General features: G+C 39.2%; 1 protein-coding gene across 1 annotated transcript; it reads left to right on the forward strand.

Moving 5' to 3' along the window:
- The first annotated feature begins 5,750 nt into the window (after positions 1 to 5,750).
- LOC129522500 (ORM1-like protein 2) lies at positions 5,751 to 22,249 on the forward strand. The gene is given in 3 exon segments (XM_055344818.1): positions 5,751 to 5,800; positions 21,789 to 22,007; positions 22,009 to 22,249. Coding segments are annotated over 3 exon segments (510 nt in total).
- Positions 22,250 to 22,704: the final 455 nt, after the last annotated feature.

Below are 22,704 nucleotides of genomic sequence, written 5' to 3' on the forward strand. Positions count from 1 at the left end.
CGGCTTCATTTACATAGAGATATACAACTGAAAAGCACATTCAGATATTTAAAAATATTTATCTCAAAAGATGCAAAGATTAATTTTGGCATATTTTTCCCAATATTCCTCCATGTAAACAGAACCACACTTGATAACTAATGAGCTCTAATTCACCAACTGCAGAAGAATTGGGCCAAACAACAGTGAAAACAAAGGGATATAGTAGTGACTGCCTTTATAGTGTTTGATGGTTTGCACGATGCTTTTTTAATCCTTGCCTTTTTTTAACCTCAGACGACTCTGTGGGATATGTTTGACTACCTTCATGTAGAGGCCTGGAGCAATTCAACTGCTTGCCCCCAACGTACAGCCGTAACTTAAGAAAAAAACAACTTATTTTAAGCTTGCCTTCCTTGTGGTGGTAAAGGTAGAAATGAAAGGTGAATTTAGGGTAAACTTCCTTGGTTTTCAGAGGAAATATTTTTAGCACACCCTCTCTGTTGTTCAAATGGTTATTAAACACAAGCCAGGGCCAGTGTCCTGGAGAAACACTCCATAGGTGAAGTCAAGCTAAATGCTGACTGTGTGTCTTGGGAAAGAGGCATCCTGTTTCGAAACATAAACAGCTGCCATCTTCACAGTACAGGTGATCTCCCCTTACAGGTTATTATGATGGGAATTGATGTTTTGCTTTCTGGACAGGAGTCAGCAGTCTTGAACTCTGGAAGAGCTTGAAAACTTAGACTCTTTTTTTTAAAAAGGTTTTATTGGGGATCCCTGGGTGGCTCAGTGGTTTAGCCCCTGCCTTCTGCCCAGGGCATGGTCCCGGAGTCCCGGGATCGAGTCCCATGTCAAGCTCCCTGCCTAGAGCCTACTTCTCCCTCTGCCTGTGTCTCTGCCTCTCTCTCTCTCTCTCTCTCTCTCTCTCTGTCTCTCATGAATGAATAAATAAAACCTTTTTTATTTTATTTATTTATTTATTTATTTATTTTTAAAGATTTTATTTATTCATTCATGAGAGACACAGAGAGATAGGCAGAGACCTAGGTAGAAGGAGAAGCAGGTTCCCCACAGAGAGTCCAATGCAGGACGGGAAACCAGGACCCTGGGATCACGACCTGAGCCAAAGGCACATGCTCAACCACTGATCCACCTTGGAGTCCTGAAAACTTGGACTCTTGAAGTAGGAGGGCAGGAAGAGCCCCAGAGAAGAAGCAAATTGCTGTGTTCTAGAAAAAGGGATAGATTATTTTTATTTTGTCTCCCTTTTCTGCATTGTAATTTCCTCACATCATCTTTAAATGTTGAACTCAGAGGCCATGTGTTAATTGTTCTTTAGGGAATCATTGCTGTCCATTGCTGTCTCTCTGGCAGAGGGAATAACCACAAGGAGGAAAAGAGGTTTATAGCCCTACAGTGGCAGAAAGGAGGAAGTGAGCCTCACTGTGCAGCATGAGGTGCTGAGGGCAGAAGTAGGCCTGAGGAACATTCTGGTACTCCCCAGGGTACTCAGAAATGCCTGCTGTTACCCAAAGGGTATTCCAACTTGGGACCACTGGACAGTAAAAGAGAGAGAGCCTCCCACAATGCAGGGAAACAGAGTACAACTACAATTAATTAAAGGAACTCAAATGCCTATTTTAGGTCCCTGTCCACCCTTCTTGTGGGGGCCAAGGGCAGGTTGTCCCAAAATGCACTATTTTGACATATTGGTTATTTATTACCAATTATTATTATTTATTAAATAAACAAAAGTTATTTAAGAGACAGCTTGTGTATGAAGAACATTCAGACCCTGCTCTGTCCTCCTGGAAGCAGAAAACAAATCTCTCATGTGGAAGTTACCCTTTCTGTAAAGAGACATCCTTATCACCAAAGATGGAAAATTCAGGGAGGAGAAGATTTTATAAACAACCCTGTGACTTTTTTTTTTTAAGATTTTATTTATTTATGCATGAGAGACGCAGAGAGAGAGGCAGAGACAGAGGCAGAGGAGAAGCAGGCTCCCTGCAGGGAGCCCAATGCAGAACTCGATCCCAGGACTCCGGGATCATGCTCTGAGCTGAAGGCAGACGCTCAGCCCCTGAGCCACCCAGACATCCCAACCCTGTGACTTTTTACTGAATCATTATCCCAGCCCAAATTCTATTTAGAATTCTTTACTAATTAAAGCTCCCAAAGTTAAGTTTTCTTTGACCTGTCAATTTCTCACAGATTCATTGTCTCTCTATTTTAAAAATACAGAAACTATCTGCTATGGTCCTTTCTTGAGGTCTCGATCATAAAAATATTTTGGGTTTTTTCATCCTGTTAATCTGTGTCATGCCAATTTAATTCTTAGTCTAGCTGGAAGACCTCGAAGGGTAGAAGACAAATTTTTCCCTCCCTTCAATATCAACTACCATGGAAGGAAAAGGACAATTTCTAAAATATCAGAGTTGATGTTCATTTTGCTACAAAAAACATGAGGTAGATACTATGAATATGTCTAAACTCAGATCCCTGCTCCATCCCTACAACCCCAAACAGGCTTGTGGGACCTGATGCCATCTCCAGGTAGACAATGTCAGAATTGAGTTGAATTTAGGAGACTCAGCTGGTATCAGAGAATTTCTGGCTGTGGGGAAAAGAGCCACCACACTGGAATCAAGTGCAGAATTTTACTGACCTTAACAAGTGTTCCATGAGTGTATTCTCAGCTGAGGGCAGTATCATACACCAATTCACTGTTATTCTAATGTATGTTAAGAAAAATGAAAACTGGGGATCCCTGGGCGGCGCAGCGGTTTAGCGCCTGCCTTTGGCCCAGGGCACGATCCTGGAGACCCGGGATCGAATCCCACGTCGGGCTCCCTGCATGGAGCCTGCTTCTCCCTCTGCCTGTGTCTCTGCCTCTCTCTCTCTGTGTGTGACTATCATAAATAAATAAATAAATAAATAAATAAATAAATAAATAAATAAATAAATTTTAAGAATAAAAAAAATAAAAAATGAAAACTGAAAGTTAATTGGAATTAAAATGTTCTGGTCTCTTATATTTTGGAATTATAATGATACTGTTTTGTTTTTTGTTTTGTTTTTTTTCAAAATGGTAGGAGAGGAACACCTCTGTTTGCTTTAGCAGCAGCTCCTAGCTCTTCTCAGGTAGCACGTGCATTGGTCTAGTGATAAATCTGTCCAGCACACAGAGTAAACAACTGCTTGCCTCAAGTTGGATTTTCAATTACATCAGGTATGTAATCTGATGTCTGGGAGCCCCAGGCTGCCAAGGACAGTGTCGTCTTTGTGGGGCTATTTAAAGGAGATCTTTGTTTATCTGCTCCCAAAATGTCCTTGCCTCATATATTTCTTGCAGTCTGACATGTTCCCTTTCAATCCCAAAGGTTTTCTGTGTTCAAAGCTCCTTATCTATTATAATGCAAATGTCTCTGGGAAAAAAATAAAAGCTCTTTATCAACTAATATTTCAAGGAGAATCATAGCAACAAATGCTGAAGACAATTTCTTGGAAGCCCAGGATATAGGAGAGGCATGTATAAGAAAGGGAGTGGAGTGGGGAGAGAAGGACAAGGTGGATGATCTCACAAAGTGGAGACAGATGACAAGGATGGGTTCTGGAAACAGGCCAAAGCTTAGATTCCCATGAAGCCAGCCTCCATGACCCTCAGTTTTGCTTCCTCACTTGTAAAGCGAGCATAACATTCTGTAACTTAGAGAGTGGTTTTAACAATTAAATGAGGCAATGTACAGGCTTTGCCTGTCCTACTCATTGCAAGGAAGTGTTGACCATTAGCTCCATGTCTGGGCTCTGGGGTCCTAGGGACCTATACCACCTGCTGGCCATGTGATCTCAGGCATCGCTAAGAGGTTCTATCTAGGTGAAATGGGAACATGTCTTGCCTGCCGGCCTACCCATGAAGAAGGAAATGTATGAGGAACATTTTTTAACGTCCAGTTTATGAACTATATGAATCACTCAGGTCTACTACATTGTGCTGACTATCCAAAGAGAGGGGTCATCTAATGACACTAGGTGAGTGGCTTATTAACTGAAGAAGAAAGAGCTATAATAATAATTTATTACCAGCCAGAAATCAGTTTGTCTGTGATAATGAAAGTTAAAATACTACTTTTCTTAGAACTATGCTGAAAAAGACTACTGAAGAAGTATGGCATATGATAATAAAGGGGATGAATAAAAATGAAAGTGGAATGAAAGGTGCAAGTTTCTTGTTCTTAGATCACAGACCACCTCCTCGCCCACTCCCTGCCCCCATCCCACCCCCAGCTCCCAGCAGTTGCCCCAACTTCTCCCTTTATCTTTTATTTTAGTGGAACGCCTTTTTCTGTCTCAGCCACAAGATGTCAGCCTAAGCTTAGTCATTTCTGTATATTTCCAGGCCACAAACCAATTTCTTCATCCCTTCTCTTCCTCTTTTTTGGAGGAATGATCATTGGCTTGTGGGCACTAACAAACCACAACTGATTGCATTGAGTTCTAGCAGCTTCAGAAGGAGCTTTGCTAAAAACAGCGTCCGGCCTCCAGAGGAGCTTTCCTGACTACCACGGCCCCCAGGCCCGAGAGAACACTGACCCCTCGCCCAGTGTGTCCACTGGTGCTTCCTGCGCAAGGACATGAAACCAGTGTCCCTGGTTTCGGAAAGGACACCATATACCTGTCTCCTGCCAGTACACGAAGGCAACTCTAGAATGGCTTGGCAGCTCAATGCCTTCATGGATGAATGCCCCACTTACAGCCTGTCCTCCCCAGGGTGTCAGCAGAATCTTCCCTCATAGGTGCAAGATACCTTGCAGTAGCTCCAAGAATCACCTTCTTTTCGCACAATGGAGAAGAGGGGGAAAGATGGCTTTTCCTTCTTTCCTTGTGGACTTCTGTGAGACCCCCACCAAAACCTCTTCCAGATGCTTTCTAGCAGATGTAGGTGTACAGCTCACTGGCCAGCTTGTCCCAGAGACCATCACCAGCAAGAAGACTGGGAACCCCATGATCAGTTTAGATTGGTTAGGCTCATTCCCTAGGTCTGAGGAGGGTTTATCTTCCTTTAGCACATTACTCTTACCAGTTCAGCTGTGGTTGCCCAGGGAGGTCTGTAGTATGCTAGAGCTTCCCTGAAACAGAGCAAGGAAATCACCAGTTCCAACAGTTTATATAAACTGCTGCCCTTTGCTAGAGGAAGGGGGAAAAGTAACATGTTGCCATGACCTGCCAGGACTCTGACATCAAAGGCCCCAGGGCCCATGCAGGGAGCACCGGGCCAGGTGTCAGGAGCCTGGGATCTGAGACTTACTCTCCTCGGACAGTCTGAGAGCTTGAGAAAATGCCTCTGTTCTCTGGGCCTGTTTCCTTCAGAGAAACACAGCATGCTCCAGGATGCATAACATTGCACAAAATCAGCCTGGGCTACTGGCCCTCTTTGGAACAGGCAGGCTCAGGCCCCTGCTTGTTTGTCTCTCTCTGTGCTCTTAAGCCATGGAGTCACAGTAACCTGTAATTTCCAAACAAATGATCCTCTATGCTTGTGTGAACACTGGGCACCACTATCAGCAGGCATCTTTCTGTTCCCTTTCCTATGGCTGACCTGTCCAGGAGAAAATACCCGGACACAAAAGTAGGATGTCCTGAGGAAGTGGACCTGAAAGGGACAAGAACTGTGAGGCCATTGATGTGTAGTCCTATAACATGGGAGACAAGGGGCCATATTGTTCACTGAACAGGGCTGCATGATAAGAGTATTCAAATACCAAGTCATGGCGTGCATCACCTTCAAGATCAAGGTCAACTCTGGGGAGAGGAGAACGTAAGAATGGAGATTGAATTTTTGGTTATACGTGTTATGATTTTTCTCCTAAAAAGCATTTTTTTTCTGCCAAGAAACAGGTTGTCTGTCTGGATGCATATGGCATGTGGGTACAGCCCCTTCTTGGGGCTCAGAGTCCTGGAGATGCTAAAAGCCACAGAGAATCAGGCTTCCTGCAGAATTTTAATTCTGGTTGAATTCTAGGAATCAGCCTCATTGCAACTCCCATGGATGGAGAAGGTTGTTAACTGCATAAGGCTTGACCAAGAGCCATCCAGCTTCCCTTGGGGCCAGGGAGACAAGTCAGTGAGAAACACCGTTATATTCAGAGGAACTTCAGACTTCACCAGGAGCAAGTTAGGCATGTGAACCACCCTTGGCTTCAGCCTTGCTCTTGTCCCATAACTTTGAGCAAAAGAGAACTTGGCATTGTGGAGAAATGTCACATTTTGAAGGAGCCTCTGACAGGGTTGAACGGTACAGTTTTCTCTGCTATTCACTGGTTTCACCTTGTTCTGCCTCTTGCCAAGAAGGAAATTCTAGAAGAGGAGTCGACTGGAAGCTCTGTACATGGAAGGACAAGTATTGGGCCAAGTTGGTGCTGAGACCCAGATCATCAAGAACCCTGGACCCAAATACCCCACTCCCCTGCTCCGGACTCCCCTTCTATCTCAGAGTCCTGGGACAGGTTTCCTGAATCTGTGTAGCTCAGTCTCCCTCCTGGCCAGCAATGCTGATAGTAATAATAGTACCTGCCTCTGGGTTGTAAGGTTAAAATCACAAAGGATTCAGATAATTTTTACTATGATTTACCAACTACTCTGATTGTGAACAAATGATTTATCTAAGCCTTGAAGGTACCATTTAACCTCAAAGCACTATCCTAGGGCCCAAGGAGACAGTGGGTAAAGATTTTACAAGGACTACTTACAACAAAGTTGTATGAGGGGCATCTGGGTGGCTCAGTGGTTGAGCATCTGCCTTTGGCTCAGATCTTGATCCCAGGGTCCTGGGATTGAGTCCCGCATTGAGTTCCACAGGGAGCCTGCATCTCCCTTTGCCTATGTCTCTGCCTCTCTCATGAACAAATAAAATCTTTAAAAAAAGTTGTAATGAAATCCAGACCTTCACCTGAGTCCCATTGGCACAGAAAAAGGATTCCCAACCTGATCTCTGCATCAGAATCACATGAGAATTTTATAAATAAAAATATTTTTTAAATGTCACCACCATAATATTCTAAATAGTTTGTGTTATCTATTTACACAAAAACGGGAAATGAAATGAGTAGTTCAATCAGTGGGATGTTACAACTTGACTTTGTGACTTAGAGTCATCCTCTTTGGTGAAAATTTCATTTTTTTTTTTTTTTGAAACCAGTCCTTGGAAGTGTGTCTAACCAGGTATCCAAAGATGTACCCTCAGAAGAGTTATTTATGCTCCACTGTCAATGTCCTCCAGCCAAAGACCATCAGGAACAGATTTGTGATTAAACAAGTTGAATTTATTTCTCATTTAAATAAGGGACAATACCATGGGGAAATGTGGAGTCTCTCAGTAAGAGCATGGTAGAGGTGACATGAAAGGGTTTGGGGCTTGAACTGGGTGCTTTAGGGGCATCCTTGAAGAATCAGATCTTTGCATGGCAACAGATGCTGTCAAGGAGTGAGTCGATTCTATTAAAGAGTAGCTTGAAAATGTACAATTTGGGAGGATGTGAGGCTAAAACTATGACTGGTAAAGTAACTGTTAAACGAATTACCCAGGAGGGGTGTTTGCTCAGTTTTGTGGTTTGAACTATGTTTATGTTTCTGACTATATTCAGACAGGACCACAGAATGCCTTGACCCATCAGAGTTGCAACGTGGCCTTCTCTAATGTTGATGTTCTGTGAAATTGTTTCTACTAAGCAGGAAAGTGTTATATGTTCTAGCTGTGAGGGCCAGGCCTGTTCCTGGCAGCACTGAGCTTAACAGATGGTGCCAGGCCAGTTCCCAAATGTCAGGGGCTGCTTCTCTCTTTCTCAGTACCTCTTTCAGCCAAGGCCAGACTGCCAGGTCTCAAGACATAAATCGATGATCTTCACCGCTGCTGAGACGTTGCTAATCAGGTGTTTGTCCAGATTGTGCTGCTTAGAGTTAATCTCTCCTGCTGTTTGTTGCAGGATGAGTTGTTGTATCATCTAATATGGCAATCACTGCCCAGGAGCATTTAAGACTCTGGATGGGATGGATCAGTTGGCTGCATCACCAGCAGTTACCAGAAACAGAAATGAGTATGAGTCCTTTCAATGAGCCTGTATACAGGAGCCTAATCATTAAACTGAGGCAAGAAAACACATCTTGGAAGGTCACTGGTGGAGAGCTGGGTATCTATTCCTTTAGCCTAATCATAGGCTATGTTATTGCCTGGAGTATGCAGGTGCAGCAAGAAGTGTTTGCTATAGTATAAACTCTCTAGCAGCTAGTTAAGAGAAATTAATGTCTTTGTGATTATCCATGATTCTGACTAATAAATTTAAACGGATTTGTTGGGTGTCCAGAGAACAAATTGTGTAACTCATGACATCTGCTAGTGTCAAAAGTAAATTTTGGACTTAATGCAACTTTTCCAGTTGCATTATCCCTATCATGGGGGTTGCCATTCAAAGACTATGCATGGAAAAAGTCACTTATGCCTCTTGGAGTTCTCCCAAGTAGATTCTGTTTGCCTCTTTGGATGTTTCTGGATATTTTTTGTTCAGAGAAACATGATCCCCTGGAGCAGTAGTAGTTTTAAATACTTTAAAGTCTATAACACTTATCCTGTATATGCAGAATTATTACGTGGTGGTCAATACACACTAAGTTATCTTTGTATTCAGGATAAGCCTGATGGCCACATAAGCAACAGATCCTAATGGGGCATGAATTGTATTGGGATTTTAAGTATTATTTTGCAATGCTATTGACCAAAAACTCTATTCCCCAAGAGAGTCATCAGTTCCTACAAAGCAGCCAAGAGTGTATCTGACTATTGGACCAAACACAGTCCAACATTAGTCCCCAGTGGACTAGGCTTTTCTGAGAGGGTTGTAATGGCTTTCACAGAAACATTTTGTTGACATGGGTCAAGGTCCAGATTTTAGAAGACTAAATTTGGGATCAGTTATGTGAGAGAAGCTTATGTCTCAGAAAGATCAGTATAAGGAAATTAACCTTGAATGTTTAAAGGAACAGTTGTCCAGAAGCTATGGTCTGAGAAAAATATACTGAAGTATTTTGGTTTTTTCTTAAATGGTAAAAGATTATGGCATGTGGGAGAGACAGTCAAATGTAATAGGATGAAAATGGGGGAAATCATATTAAGAGAATGATAGAGGACAACACCAGATGTGATTTGATTAGTGTAGAGAGAGGAAAGAAAAGGGGTAATGAAAAGTAGAAAATTAATCTGATTCTGACATCTTGGGTCGTAGGTGAAAGCCATCTGTTTCTGCACTCTACATCATCAGCACTCAACATCATCCAGAAAATTCCTAAGAACTCCTTCAGTTTCAAGCCTCCTGATGGAATAGACATACAGTAGACAGGAGTCTTTTAAGTTGAGAGATACAGCCTGGAGACCAACATCTTGGAGTTTCATTGTGACAATCACTAACAGTACTTGATAAAGCCTTTTCCCATTCAGGGTCAAAAACAAGTTTTTCTCTGATGCCTTTTTCAGAGGACCAAACCTCCAGGTCTCAGATCATGCAGCAGTTGCTTCAGAGGTTGTTACAGAAATTGTTTGTACCTATTGGTGATAGAGTCAGAGGTATTGTATGAGTTCCCTAGAGTAATTACTCATATCAGCATATAAGACAGTTGAATCTAGAATTGGAAGTAATTCTCAAACTCATAAGGCAGCCTGTTATTAATGCAGAAGGAGATAACTTCTGAGCCCTATAAGAAATTGATCTTATTGCCATCAAGGCTAATGGGAATAAGGCCTTAGAAGTTTGAGGGGTTTTGAGATCTTTGATCGTCATGGTTTAGAATTCTGTTAGTTCTTTTTATTTTCCCTAAAGTTTATGAATGAAAAAATGGGGTTTTTGAATAAAAGGTAAAGCATACAGCGTTCTTAACAGTAATACCTGTGAAACATGTGTCTCCATTACTGCAAAGATAAATAGGATTTTCCAAGCCCAAAATACAAAATCAAGCAATAGCTTTCCCTTTGTCATTATTGCTGTAGCTTTCCAGAAGGAAAAACCTCAGCCATGCTCATGCCCCACCTTTGTGGTCTTTCTGAGGTTGTGTCACCAACAGGTGGGACAATATCAGAAACATCCTCAGTAATACTTTATGCTCTTGTGGATAATATCATAAAGCCATAAAGCATTTTTTAAAAACTCTATTTCCGTTATGGCTTATTATAACTTTAGGTAAGATCAAAGCATCTCAATGTCTCCAACGTACATGCTCTGTAGTGGCCAGGGCATCTCTTTGTTCCTAGAACATTTTGAAATTATGGACTAACCTAAATTCACACCTACTAACAGTAAAAAATTTGCCTTTTTATGTTCTATCAGCCAACAAGTCTGGGTAAGGGCAATTAATTTAGCCATCTGGAATATTTAATTTCTGGGTGAAGCTTATATGTCAAGGGCAAATTCAAGCTTTTGATGGCATACCCAACTTTGTGATTTTTAGGGTTTTTTTTAAATTTAAACCATATAAAACCATAATAAAATCAGTTATCTCATCTACAAGATTCATACTGATGGTAGATTTTTCCTAAAATGATGTTACATAGTTGTTGGGTTCTCTTTCTTCAGGTAAAGAAAGGAGGGTGGTTAGATTTTAAAATGATGCAGCAGTGGATAGAGACCTTTGAAGGGCAAAGTAGGTGATCATGACTACCAGACAGGTGAGGATACAGGGGTTCTTTTATACCAAGTCCTTTGTGAAGCATTCCATGGGGCATGTTACCAGCCTCCAAAATAGAAGAGGCTCTCCCTCCCTCTCTCTCTCTCTCTCTCTCTCTCTCTATATTATATATATATATATATATATATATATATATATATGATGTTATCAGTATGTTACATTGCCTTGGTAATCAGAGAAAGAAAAGGAAATTTGTGCCTCTACCATTAGATCAAGATTATGTTAGCTTAAAGAACGAAATTATGAATTCAAAGAGAGTCACTGCCAAAGAGTTGGGTTTCTGTGTCCATGTGAAGTACTCTCATAAGATAATAATTACATGCCTTCAGGTATTAGACCGTGAGGAGTAACCAACACTGGGTCCAGACCTCGTGGGTAGCCTCTGAGCATAAGTGAGTGACTAAGACCTCTCTGCTGTCCAAGTGCTTTGGTGAAGGGACAGAAGTATTTTGAGCCAGGCCAACATAGGCTCTCCACCAAAGGCTGCTCCAGGCTGGTGGTATGCCCACAACAATAGAGTAATAGCCAACTGCTACTTGTGGTTCTCTGAGGATTGTGCTTTTTGTTAATCCTCTGCCACACTTTAGTAAGTGCATTGATTAGAATTCATAACCATGTTAGCTCAAATGTTGTTCTTTCAAAATCTTTGTACCTATGCAATAAATATGCAATGTTTTTCTCTTTGAAAAAGCTTCTATGAAAAGCTCTAAGAATTGACTGATGGGAATTCAGACTGCCATGGGATTATATTATTTTTGGAAATTCTAAAGTTTCTCTTTTCATCAGCTAAGTATTGGGACTTTTTAATAAAAAGTGTAGGTCTTCAAGTTATTCTATGGACACTTCTTTTAGATTGTAACTTAAATACAACAGTAATTTTGAAAGTGTTTTGAATACTTCATTTGTTTTGTTTTGGGGACTTAAAAGTCAATGGATTAATATTACTATCACTATTTGAGTACTGAAAAATTTTTTAGAACCAAAACAATTTTGGTGGATGGATGATTACGTGAACTGTTCACTTGCAACTTCCCCAAGGCCAAGTGACCTACCACATAGGCTTTTGCTTCATTAGCTCTTGATGCCTGAAGCACATGCTACTAGTATGCATCTGTAGAATTTATCATTGAGAAATCTCTGAAGGGTCTTATAAATTGCCTTCTCCAGAGTTTAGTGCAAAAGAGGGGTCGGTGATATGGCAGTCAAATCACAGCATGACTTGCCTTGCCCATGAATGCTTGACTCCAGGGTTTGCCATAATTGAATGTGTTGGGAGCAGTAAATACATAACCTACTTAACTGTTCTCTCATGGAATTAATTCTTCGTTTTTGATAGGTTGATGAAGCTAGTATGAAGTCTGAGGTTAGCTTATTAAATATTAGAAAAATATATCTGAAGGAAAATGTTGAAAATGTAGCCAGTTTGAAAACCTTTTAACTTTTTTCGGTGCAAATACTGTGTATTTTTATGTCTTGTAAAGCATGATAAAGTTTTTAAAATGTAAAAAAAAAAAAGAGAGAGAGAGAGAGAGTGAGAGAGAGAGAGAGAAAGTCCGTGTAGGATAATAACTCATTAAATGTATTAGGGACCCTAGAACTAAATCAACAGAAGTTTTCTTTCTTTCTTTTTTTTTTTTTCATAAATCAGTGGAAATTTCCATGCATTTTGCTATTGTATATAGTAAGCAAGTTTGATATGGCTTGACTACTGGATCTAACAAAACACTGAAATAATCAGGAAGTCTCTAATGATTCACATAACTGAGTCAATACTACCACTTGTTCAGAACTTTCATGAACAAAAAGCAAAAGGAATTTGTGAATCTAGAATCTTGGAGAAAAAATTTTAAATACTTTATTTATCCATTTGATAGCGGAAGCATGTCCGAGGGAGAAGCAGAAAAAAGGGAGAAGGACAAGCAGAGTCCATGCAGAACAGAGAGCCCAATGTGGGACCCTATCCCAGGACTCCAGGATCATGAACTGAGAGGAAGACAGACACTTAACAACTGAGCCACTCAAGCACCCCAAAGATAGTTCTATTAGTACATTCTACTTATATACAATTCACCTAGGAAGATCAACTCTCTTTTGGATTTGCCTGGTTTTATGGTGGTTTTTTTTTTTTTTTTTTGGTTGTTCTAAATACCGAGGTTATAGGACAAAGTCTATCATTGTACTTTTGAATTAGTTAAAACCTGAAGAATTTTAACAAACTGGATTATTCTAATTATTCCCATTTCTTTTTATTATTATTCTGAGTTGTAAAAAGTCAAAATAAAGACTCATAGCACAGAAGACAATATAAATCATAACCATCTAAAATCAGAAGTAATTTTAGAACATTGCAAAAACACACAAGAATAAAATTAAGAAAAAAACACAAGGAATTTTTAAAAACTCATTAAAGTGTAAAGAAAGCACTGATATTTAACAGAATAATTAAATTACAAAAGGAAACTGCTCAATCTAAGCATACAATTTTATTCCTGTTTTATACTACTTATGTAATAATTTGGAGCAAAAAATCTATTATTGTACTTTTATGTGTATATACTGAGGCATATACAGATATATAAAGAGGGAATTATTTAAGTTTTTACCTGGGTCTTTAAAATAAAATTAATTTATCAGTATAGTAAACAATGTGGATATCATATTATATTTGTCCAATGAATAAGCTGTAATACATTTCTCAAGCAGAAATTCATATATATTATATATTATATATTATTTATTGTATCTTATATAGTTAACCATTTATATTAAGACCATTTTTTTAAGTAGTCTCTATATAGCGTGAAGACCAACATGGAGCTTGAACTCACAACACTGAGAGCAAAACTTGAGCTGAGACCAAGAGTCAGATGCTTAACTGATTGAGGCCACCCAGGCATTCCTATATTAAAACATCTTTAATCAAAATAATCAGCATGAAAAAGAACTACAGGACAAAAAACAAGAATTGTTTCACTATTTTTTCTTTATAAACATATCATTTTAACAATTGAAGTGGATGAATTCTCACACATATAGAAACATATATATTTACTTCTGTCTATATAATTTGAATAAGAAAGTTGTCATTCAAAGACAATTGTATATTTTGTTGTTAATCTATTGCAATTTAAAACAGTAAGAGTAGAAATTATGTATGTTAGTAAGTGGTTTGTGTCTGCTTTTAGAAACTTACCTGGCTTTCAAAACTTAATTAACAACTCATTTGTCTAAGATCTTAAAATTAGATAAGGATTGGGGAATTCCAATTTAGTTAAATCTGTAGCTTTATACAAATTTAATAAAGTTTAAGACTTTAAAAAGACATCCATTATTATCATTTCATTTCACTATGTATATACACAAATTTATACACATATTTTTTTATCTTAAACTGGTTATATAAATATATAAACAGTGGCAACTTACCTAACTCATAAATGTAATATAGGAAATTTATAAAATTTAAATCATGGGACAGTTCACCTTGGGGTTTTGAGCAAAAAAAAAAAATACTGTTAGGACGTTATATTTTTATGGTAATTTTACCACATTTCTAAGTGTACCAAATCCAGTTTATTTGGAGAATATACTTTGATTTAGATCATCTAAATTCAGTATTTCTTTTTGGTGTGACATATGGTATATCCCAAAGATGTTACATTTGCCTTGTAATCACTGAATGAAGTGTTCCACCTATCTCAAGTTAGTTGATTGTGTTATTCAAGTTTTCTGTATCTTTGTTAATTTTCTGTCCAGTTGTTCTAGCAGTTATTCAGAATGGGGTATTGAATTTTCCAGCTATAGCCAGTCAACTTTCTATTGCTCTTTTCAATTCTAGCAGTGTTTGCTTCATGTATTATGAACTTTTTTATCAGGTATGTATACACTTATAATATATATTCCTGATGTGTTAAACTTTTATTTTTGAGATGTTTATCTCTCCAATAATATTTCTTATCTTAAGATCTATTTTATTTTATTTTTATTTAAGATTTTATTTATTTACTTGAAAAAGAGAGAGAGAGAGATTGAGCATGAGTGAGTGGGAGGGGTAGAGGGAAAAGCAGACTTCCCACTGAGCTGGGAGCCAGGATGTGGGCCAGATCCTAGGATCTTGGGATCATGACCTGAACCAAAGGAAGACCCTTAACTGACTGAGCCACCCAGGTGCCCCTTAAGATCTGTTATTGATAGAGTCATTCCACCTCTCTTATGGTTACTTTTTATACATCTTTCTTACTTTCATTTTCAATCTCTTTGAGCCTAAATTTAAGGTGTGTTGGCATCAGGGGTTGGGTCATTCAGAAACTCCGTTTAAAGCACAGTATCCTCATTTGTTCCTCAAAGTCTATTTTCTTACCTTATTTATTTATTCCAATTCCCCACTCCCTTTTTACCTAAGCCTCCCCAAAGAAAATCATTATATGTTTATTGTATCTTTTATTTTGCGAGTTTATATAAAATGTATAGTTTTATAATGTGTACATGTTTTAACTTTAGTAAATGCTACTGTGTTCTCCCTCATTTTGTTTCTTGCTCTTTTAGTCTGAACTTCCTCTAGACCACGCCAAGAACATGGGCCTTACTGGCACATTAGTGGTCTTTCTTATTTAAAAAAAAAGAAAAACGAGAAAAAAGGATCCAACTAGATTAGCAGTCAGCAACCACTTCTGGCAGGCCGGAATCTAGCCCTGTGCTTTTTTTTTTTTTTTTTTTTTTTTTTTTTATGATAGTCACACACTGAGAGAGAGAGAGGCAGAGAAACAGGCAGAGGGAGAAGCAGGCTTCGTGCACCGGGAGCCCGATGTGAGATTCGATCCCGGGTCTCCAGGATCGCGCCCTGGGCCAAAGGCAGGCGCCAAACCACTGCGCCACCCAGGGATCCCCTGACCCTGTGCTTTTTTATGAAAATAAAATTTTATTGGAACGCAGCCATGCCCATTCGGGTGTGTACCATTTATGAATGTTTTCATGCTACAAGGGTCAAGTCTAGTAGTTGCCATAGAAACCATATGACCTACAAAAACGAATGATATTGCTATCTGTGCCTATACAGAAAGTTCACAAACCCCTGAACTGGATGATCCATTACAATCTGTGTATTCTCATCCGCCAAAACGTTCCTTTCTCCTGCCATTCTTACTGAGGGGCGATTTGAGCTAATGGAGGAAGGCAAACAAGCAAACATTTACCATGACGGCAGAGATTTTCCGAAGGCAAAATCAATTCAGAAATCTCACTTGTGGTTACATGACTAGGCCTCAGCGCTGGCAGAGCCTGTCACACATTGGAAATGCTGCTTCTACAAGCCCCACGTTAACTCCTCTGGGTATTACAGACTTGAACAATTAAGTCTTGGTGTTTAAGACTGCTTTTTAAATCTGTCCTTTAATGTTGAGTGAAAAAAGAAGCTGATTTCAGTGAGAACTGTTTCTTACTCTTCTATATTCACAGTATGCCCTTATATTTTTTAATACTGTTATCCATACTATCAGTTATTGTAAAAGGCTCCAGGCTTTGGGAAAAAAACATTTAAAAACACAGAAGGCACAAACTCTTGGAGATTAAAGTAAGGCAGGTGGACAGAGGCCCCAAAACTCTTAGCATCAAAGGTCTTTCAGAGCATTATTACTTTTCTCTGTTCACTATTACTTTTTTGTCTTTCTATCCTGGTCTAGACATCATCTCTTACTGGTGTAGTTTAGCAAAGACTCAATTGACAGGGGTTAAGTCATTGTGCAGTACATACAGTTCTAGGCAGATAGTAGACACTCATTAAATGTCTATTAGATGAATGGGTGGCCATGATGGGTGCTTTCAGTGTAATCCCAGCCCTCTAGAAATTTTAAACGTTAAAGACAATACTACCACAAGCATTCGGTGATGGGTATCCAAACAGGCAACCATAACATAAGATTCCAGACACAAATGGACAATGAATTTTTTTAAAATTTATTCATGAGAGACACACAGAGGCAGAGACATAGACAGAGGGAGAAGCAGGCTCCCTGCAGAATTCTATGCCAGGACCCCAGGATCATGACCTAAGCCAAAGGAAGATGCTCAACCACTGAGCCACCCAGACACCTCTGGACAATGAATTATGCTAATGAAATATGCTACACAATGGCCATAGGTTGGGGGGGGGGAGTGAAGGGGCAACACATAAAAAAATCCAAACAATTAGCTTCACTGAAGTTTTATTTGCACTTAGGTGATGTAATTAGCATCAGGTAAACTGTCTTGCCATTATCAACCCAAGAGTGTCTATTAATAATACTTGTTACATGAATTCTCAGTGCATTTGAATTTCACTTGTCTCCAGGACCTGGGCAAGGGTTCAAACTGAATCAAGACCTCATTTTATAAAACTTATATATTCAAGTCACAGGGCCACCTTACCAAGTGAACAAACAACCATTTTTTTCTCATAAATATATAAATACCTGATTCATTAATATGCAATTTATCCTTTATTTTTTCTATTTGGGGCTTTTGCATTTGGTTGTGCAATATTTGATATTTGCTGAGAGATGTAAAGAATAATATTGCAAGCATGCATTTACACACTATCCAAATTGACAAATAAAGCCTTTCAATCCAATTAAGTTCCTAGTGGTCTCATCCCTGATCCCTGATCACAGAACTCTTTCTCCCTATTAGATGTAACAACCCTCTAGACTTTGGGTATTATTATTTTCATGTGTTTCTTTATATTTTTCTATATATACATTCATCCCTAAAAATATCCAATATTGTCTATATGCTACATGTAACTGGTACCATAATTTAGTTTTTTTTCAAATCATTTTACTTCAATCTGTATTATATCTTTGAGTTTCATCCATAGTGATACAGGTATATGCCATATAATATTCCATTGCATGAATACAGCAATTTTTTGTCAATTTCATTTTTTATTATTTAGCTTCTTTCCAGCTTTTTTTTTTTTTTTGCTATTACAAACAATATTTTGTGAACACTCATATATGTGTTTCCTTATGGACATGAGCAAGAATTTCTTTAGGGTGATATCTAATAATGACAACATTGATACTATCACTACTAGAAATAAAACTTGTAACATACTTTTACTAATGTAACTTCTAAGTATGTCAGATATATTAAATCATATTATCCTCACCTCAACCCAATGAGATAGATCATTATTATCCTCATTTTATGCATACAGAAAACATAAGTGGACAGTTGATGGGTCATACGATATGTACATTTTCAATTTTACCAGATACAGAAATTATCCTTCAAAGTACTACAAAAATTTCCATGTCCATTAGAGAAGTATATAAGTTTTTATTGGTTTATATTCTTGCAGCACTTTCAAAAATCATTAGGGAGATAAAAATATATATTTATGTGTTCTTATTTGTGCCAATAACTCAAATGATAAAGAGAGATATCAAAATAAATTTTGTCTTAAGAGTGTGGATGAGTAAAGATATCACAGAGGCTGGGAGTTTGACAAACATGTAAAATGCCCCACGGAGAGTCAAACATTATTGATTGCTGGCATACAGCTGTGGGAAGGGTGGAGCCATACACTAGTGACAGTTTTGTTTTCCCAGCACTCACAGGGCTTTTGAACACAAAAGGAAATGTCTCAACTAAAATTCAAGAGTTAGAAAGTCTGTTCCATAACTGTAATTCTCTCCCAGCTTGAACATATATAACTTGCCAGTGAGTTATGCATCCTGAACACCCCTACATTCTCTTTCTTAGTTGTGAATCATTCAAATAGCATAGAAAAAAATCAGTATTGTTGTTTAAAAAAAACAGAAAAAAGGATCCCTGGGTGGCTCAGCGGTTTAGCTTGCCTTCGGCTCAGGGTGTGATCCTGGAGTCCCGGGAACCAGTAACACATCAGGCTCCTTGCGTGGAGCCTGCTTCTCCCTCTGCCCGTGTCTCTGCCTCTCTCTCTCTCTATGTCTCTCATGAATAAATAAATAAAATCTTTAAAAAATAATAATAAAAAAACAGAAATGTCCACTTCTCAGAAATGGTTAATTTTTTTTATATTTCTTGAAGAAGGAAAGAATGTTTATGTATATTTGATTGATGGAGAGATAGACTCAAATTATGAACCTAAGGAGATTAAGGATCTTTAAATTTGTGGTCAAAACAGATAAAAATAAAACTTTCCGACTCATGGAGGTTGTGGGAAATGCCATTTTCCATGAACACATTTATATTAACACTTGAAACGCACCCAGACTTTAAATCCCACCAAATGGAAAATTTCCCAAGTGTGGGAAGTGGGCTTCTTACCACATAGGTTGCTGATTCCCGCTTCATCAAAGGGCCCCTCTGTATTCAGCATATTTCAGAAACTCTAGTAATTTTTGAGAGGGGGTTATTCAAACATACTTGACTGAGTAAAAGTGTAAGATATGTTTTCCAAAGAAATAGAAGTTCAAGCCATAAGAAGTTAGGATATGCTCACAGCAGCAAAAACTACATTTCAGCCGCACAGCTTATGTTCTGGCGGCAAACTCCTTTCCCTACAAAAAATTTAGAGGTACTATCACCTTCACAAAATGACAGCCCCCCCTCCTCAAAGGGAGCATTTCAGAACTCTGAAAATTCTGATTCCCTACTGAATTTTACAGAAGAGGCTTTCTGAGGCCACGAAGTACCCCTTCTGGTCCTGCAGTTCCAGAGAAAATATCAAGAGTAACAATAGAAGCTTCCTTCTTTTGTTTCTTAGTTCCACCCCTGTTGAAAGGTCCCTGAGTTCTTCAAACATCAACCTGGATTATTTAGTAGAAAACACGAGAGAAATAAATATCTCTTCCGGGCATTCCAGTTAGAAAGAGAAGCCTGGGCTTAATGTCACTATTACCGACCAAATCCCCTCCTTCTCTTCTTCTTGCTTGGAGCTAAGAAAACATATTTCATGGTGGAATCTTGGTTATGAGGGTTTGGTTTCAAAATGATTTAGTGATTATAAGCCAGTCTTCCATGAAATTACTTGAAGGTAGATGGAGTCTGGTATGATACTAAAAAAAAAAAAAAAAAAAAGATTCCTTTAAAAAAAAAAATACTACCCTTTGTGTTTTAATTTAGCCACAGTGTGTCTATTTTCCATTAAGAAAACTGTTCCTGAGCTGTTCTAAGGTATCTAAGATTTCGACTATATATGACATACAATTGCCAGAAAACCCATCCCACTAAAGAGAATTCTAATTAGCAAGGCTTCTGCTAAAGAAATACTCAGAAGTTGGAGGGGTGGTGGTGGGGGTGGGGTAACTGGGTAATGGACATTAAGGAGGGCATGTGATGTAATGAGCACTGGGTATTATATAAGACTGATGAATCACTGACCTCTACCTCTGAAACCAATAATACATTATATGTTAATTAATTGAATTTAAATAAAATTAGGAAAAAAAGAAGTCAATGTCTATTAAGTTAACTTAATACCAAAACAAAGACCTTGCAAGGCACGCTGCCATTCAAGGATATGTTTGTACTATGACAGGTTTCTAGAGGAGCTATCTGATACTTCTTTTAAGTGAGATGGGTAGTTAGGGTCCCTGGGAAGACAAAAGATCAGGGAAGGAATGTGGAGAGATAAAAGGAAGAGGAAAAGTGGGGGGTGATTAATGGAGGGACAGAGGAATTGCACAGTAGAATAAATCTCATCTATTAAAATAGTTCATGGCTCTCTGATAAATCTGCACATTTAGAAATCTGTTTTCTTTAAGGAAACTTATATTTTGTTATCTTGAACACATTCTGAAGTTATTTCTTTGGGACTCCAAAGAATCATATTTTGGAGATAAGGAGCAACCTAGCTGATACTAAACAATAACCATTGATTTTGGAGAATATGCTTTCGAATACATGAATGTATTCACCAAAACAAACCAATACTCCATTCCCAATTCAATCTTATAACCTTTGATCCATGGCTTGTGGCATTGACAACAGAAGGGGCGGGGCGGGGGGTGGGAACGTACAAATGAGACTATAATTCAACTTCAAGAATCAAAAATTAGAGGCAATATTGTTGTCATAGTCTTAGTTTGGGATCTGCCTGAGGCAGATGATAACAGGGATTTGAGACCGCTTCTGAAGCTAGCAGGCAGGGGCTGCCAAGAGACTGGAAAGGGGAGGGGTGCTGAGGAAAAATGAGAAGAGGTGAAAGATAGGGGGGTGAAGTAGAGTCCCCCCACCCCAGGAAGTTAAATACCTAGAGAGGAGCACTGAGGAGAGCCTGAGGACAGCCCACAAATGATGAATGAGAGAGAGAAGCTGGGAGGAGCACGGGCAGGCTCAGTACCAGGGTTTAGGGAATTTTAGGTGAAAGGGGCAGGGAAGGTCTGCTTCCCACCTAGGCATCATTAACCTTAGAGCTAGCACAATTTTATTTATTTTTTAATTGGAGTTCAATTTGCCAACATTTAGCATAATACCCAGGAGCTAGCACAATTTTAAAGGGCTAAGGTCAGACAATCAGGGCCACCCCTAGGGATAGGGTAAGCTCAAGTCTCTTCCTTGCTCGATCCAGAAGCCACGGGCCAATACCTGGCCACACCCAACTCCTGAGAAAAGGAACTGGGACGCTGCCTGCTTACACACCAAGATGATGAGAGACAGGACAGGCAAGCCCAGAGGAAAAGGTGGGCATTAGAAGTACTTTTACCTCTTACCCCTTCTTAGTGTTTCCTTGATTTTTTCCCCTGAACCTCTTCTGAAATGATGGTGAATGTAACCTCTTCATGATTCCCTATTAACTTCTTCAGGAAAATAAAGTGAGATACTTATTTCCTTTGCTGCTTGAAGCCCCTGCCCCAAGCCTAGGCTTCCTCCTTCAATTTATAGTTGAAGTGTAGGGACCAGAGTAAAGAATACCGTTCAGGTCTCTAAGAGCAGAGAGGACCAGTCTTGCCTTTTAAGTTTTTTCCCCCAGGTTTTCAACTTTTTCTTTGTGCACATTGAGGAAGTTCTTTCATTCTTTCACTTTGGCTCTTTAGGAGACAACTGGGGGGAACAAACTCAGAAGGAGATTGAAAGGAAATTGAGTTGGACGCCTGCCTGATCCCCCACTGTGGTAGGGTGAATGTGGGAGTGGCACACAGTGAAGGAAACCCCAGCACTCAAGTGATGAATAGCCAGGGCATCTGGCTGGCCTATACCATCTTGGTAGGACTCCTGCATGTGGTTCTACTCAGCATCCCCTTCTTCAGCATTCCTGTTGTCTGGACCCTGACCAACATCATCCATAACTTGGCTACATGTATTTTCTTACACACAGTGAAAAGGACACACTTTGAGTTCCTGACAGAGGAAAGGCTTACCACTGACACATTGGGAACAGATGGACTATGGGCTCCAATTTATCTTTTCCCACAAATCCCTCAGCATCTCTCCAAATGTCCTCTACCTCCTGGCAAGCTTCTATAGCAAGTATGATGCTGCTCACTTCCTCACCAACACAGCCTCATGGCTCAGCATACTACCACCTAAGTTGCCCCAATTCCAAAGGGATCATATCTTTGGCATCAACAAATACTGAGGGATGGAGCTGGGGATGACACTGGACCAAAGGACTGTAATGTCCTTTCCTTCTCCACACTGTCTTCTGTATCCTGAAAGCCTGAGAACTATACAACATTTCCCAAGCCCCAGGAAGAGAATAGATTGGAAAATAGGGATCTTTGGGCCCAGTCCTGCAAAGAACAGATTTCTTTGAATCAAAAGAGGAGGAAAGATAAGGGCCAAATCAGTCTCATTCACAGCAGGAAGCCATGTTTGGGCAGTGTATTTGGTAATACAAAGAAGTTTTTCCAGATCAAACCACCTTCCAGCTCTGTTTTACTGTGTATTATCCTTATAGTAAAGAATTTTTTTTTTCGAAAAAGAAAAAGACAGGAATTTAAGGCAATTAGTGTACCTGAGAGGCAAAGGAAACAGGAATAGGACAATGGGGAAATGAGGCAGAGAAGTGAAGCCACCCTTTAATGGGTATGA

Source organism: Nyctereutes procyonoides, unplaced genomic scaffold (assembly GCF_905146905.1).
Source record: "Nyctereutes procyonoides isolate TBG_1078 unplaced genomic scaffold, NYPRO_anot_genome, whole genome shotgun sequence".
Classification (NCBI taxonomy): domain Eukaryota; kingdom Metazoa; phylum Chordata; class Mammalia; order Carnivora; family Canidae; genus Nyctereutes; species Nyctereutes procyonoides.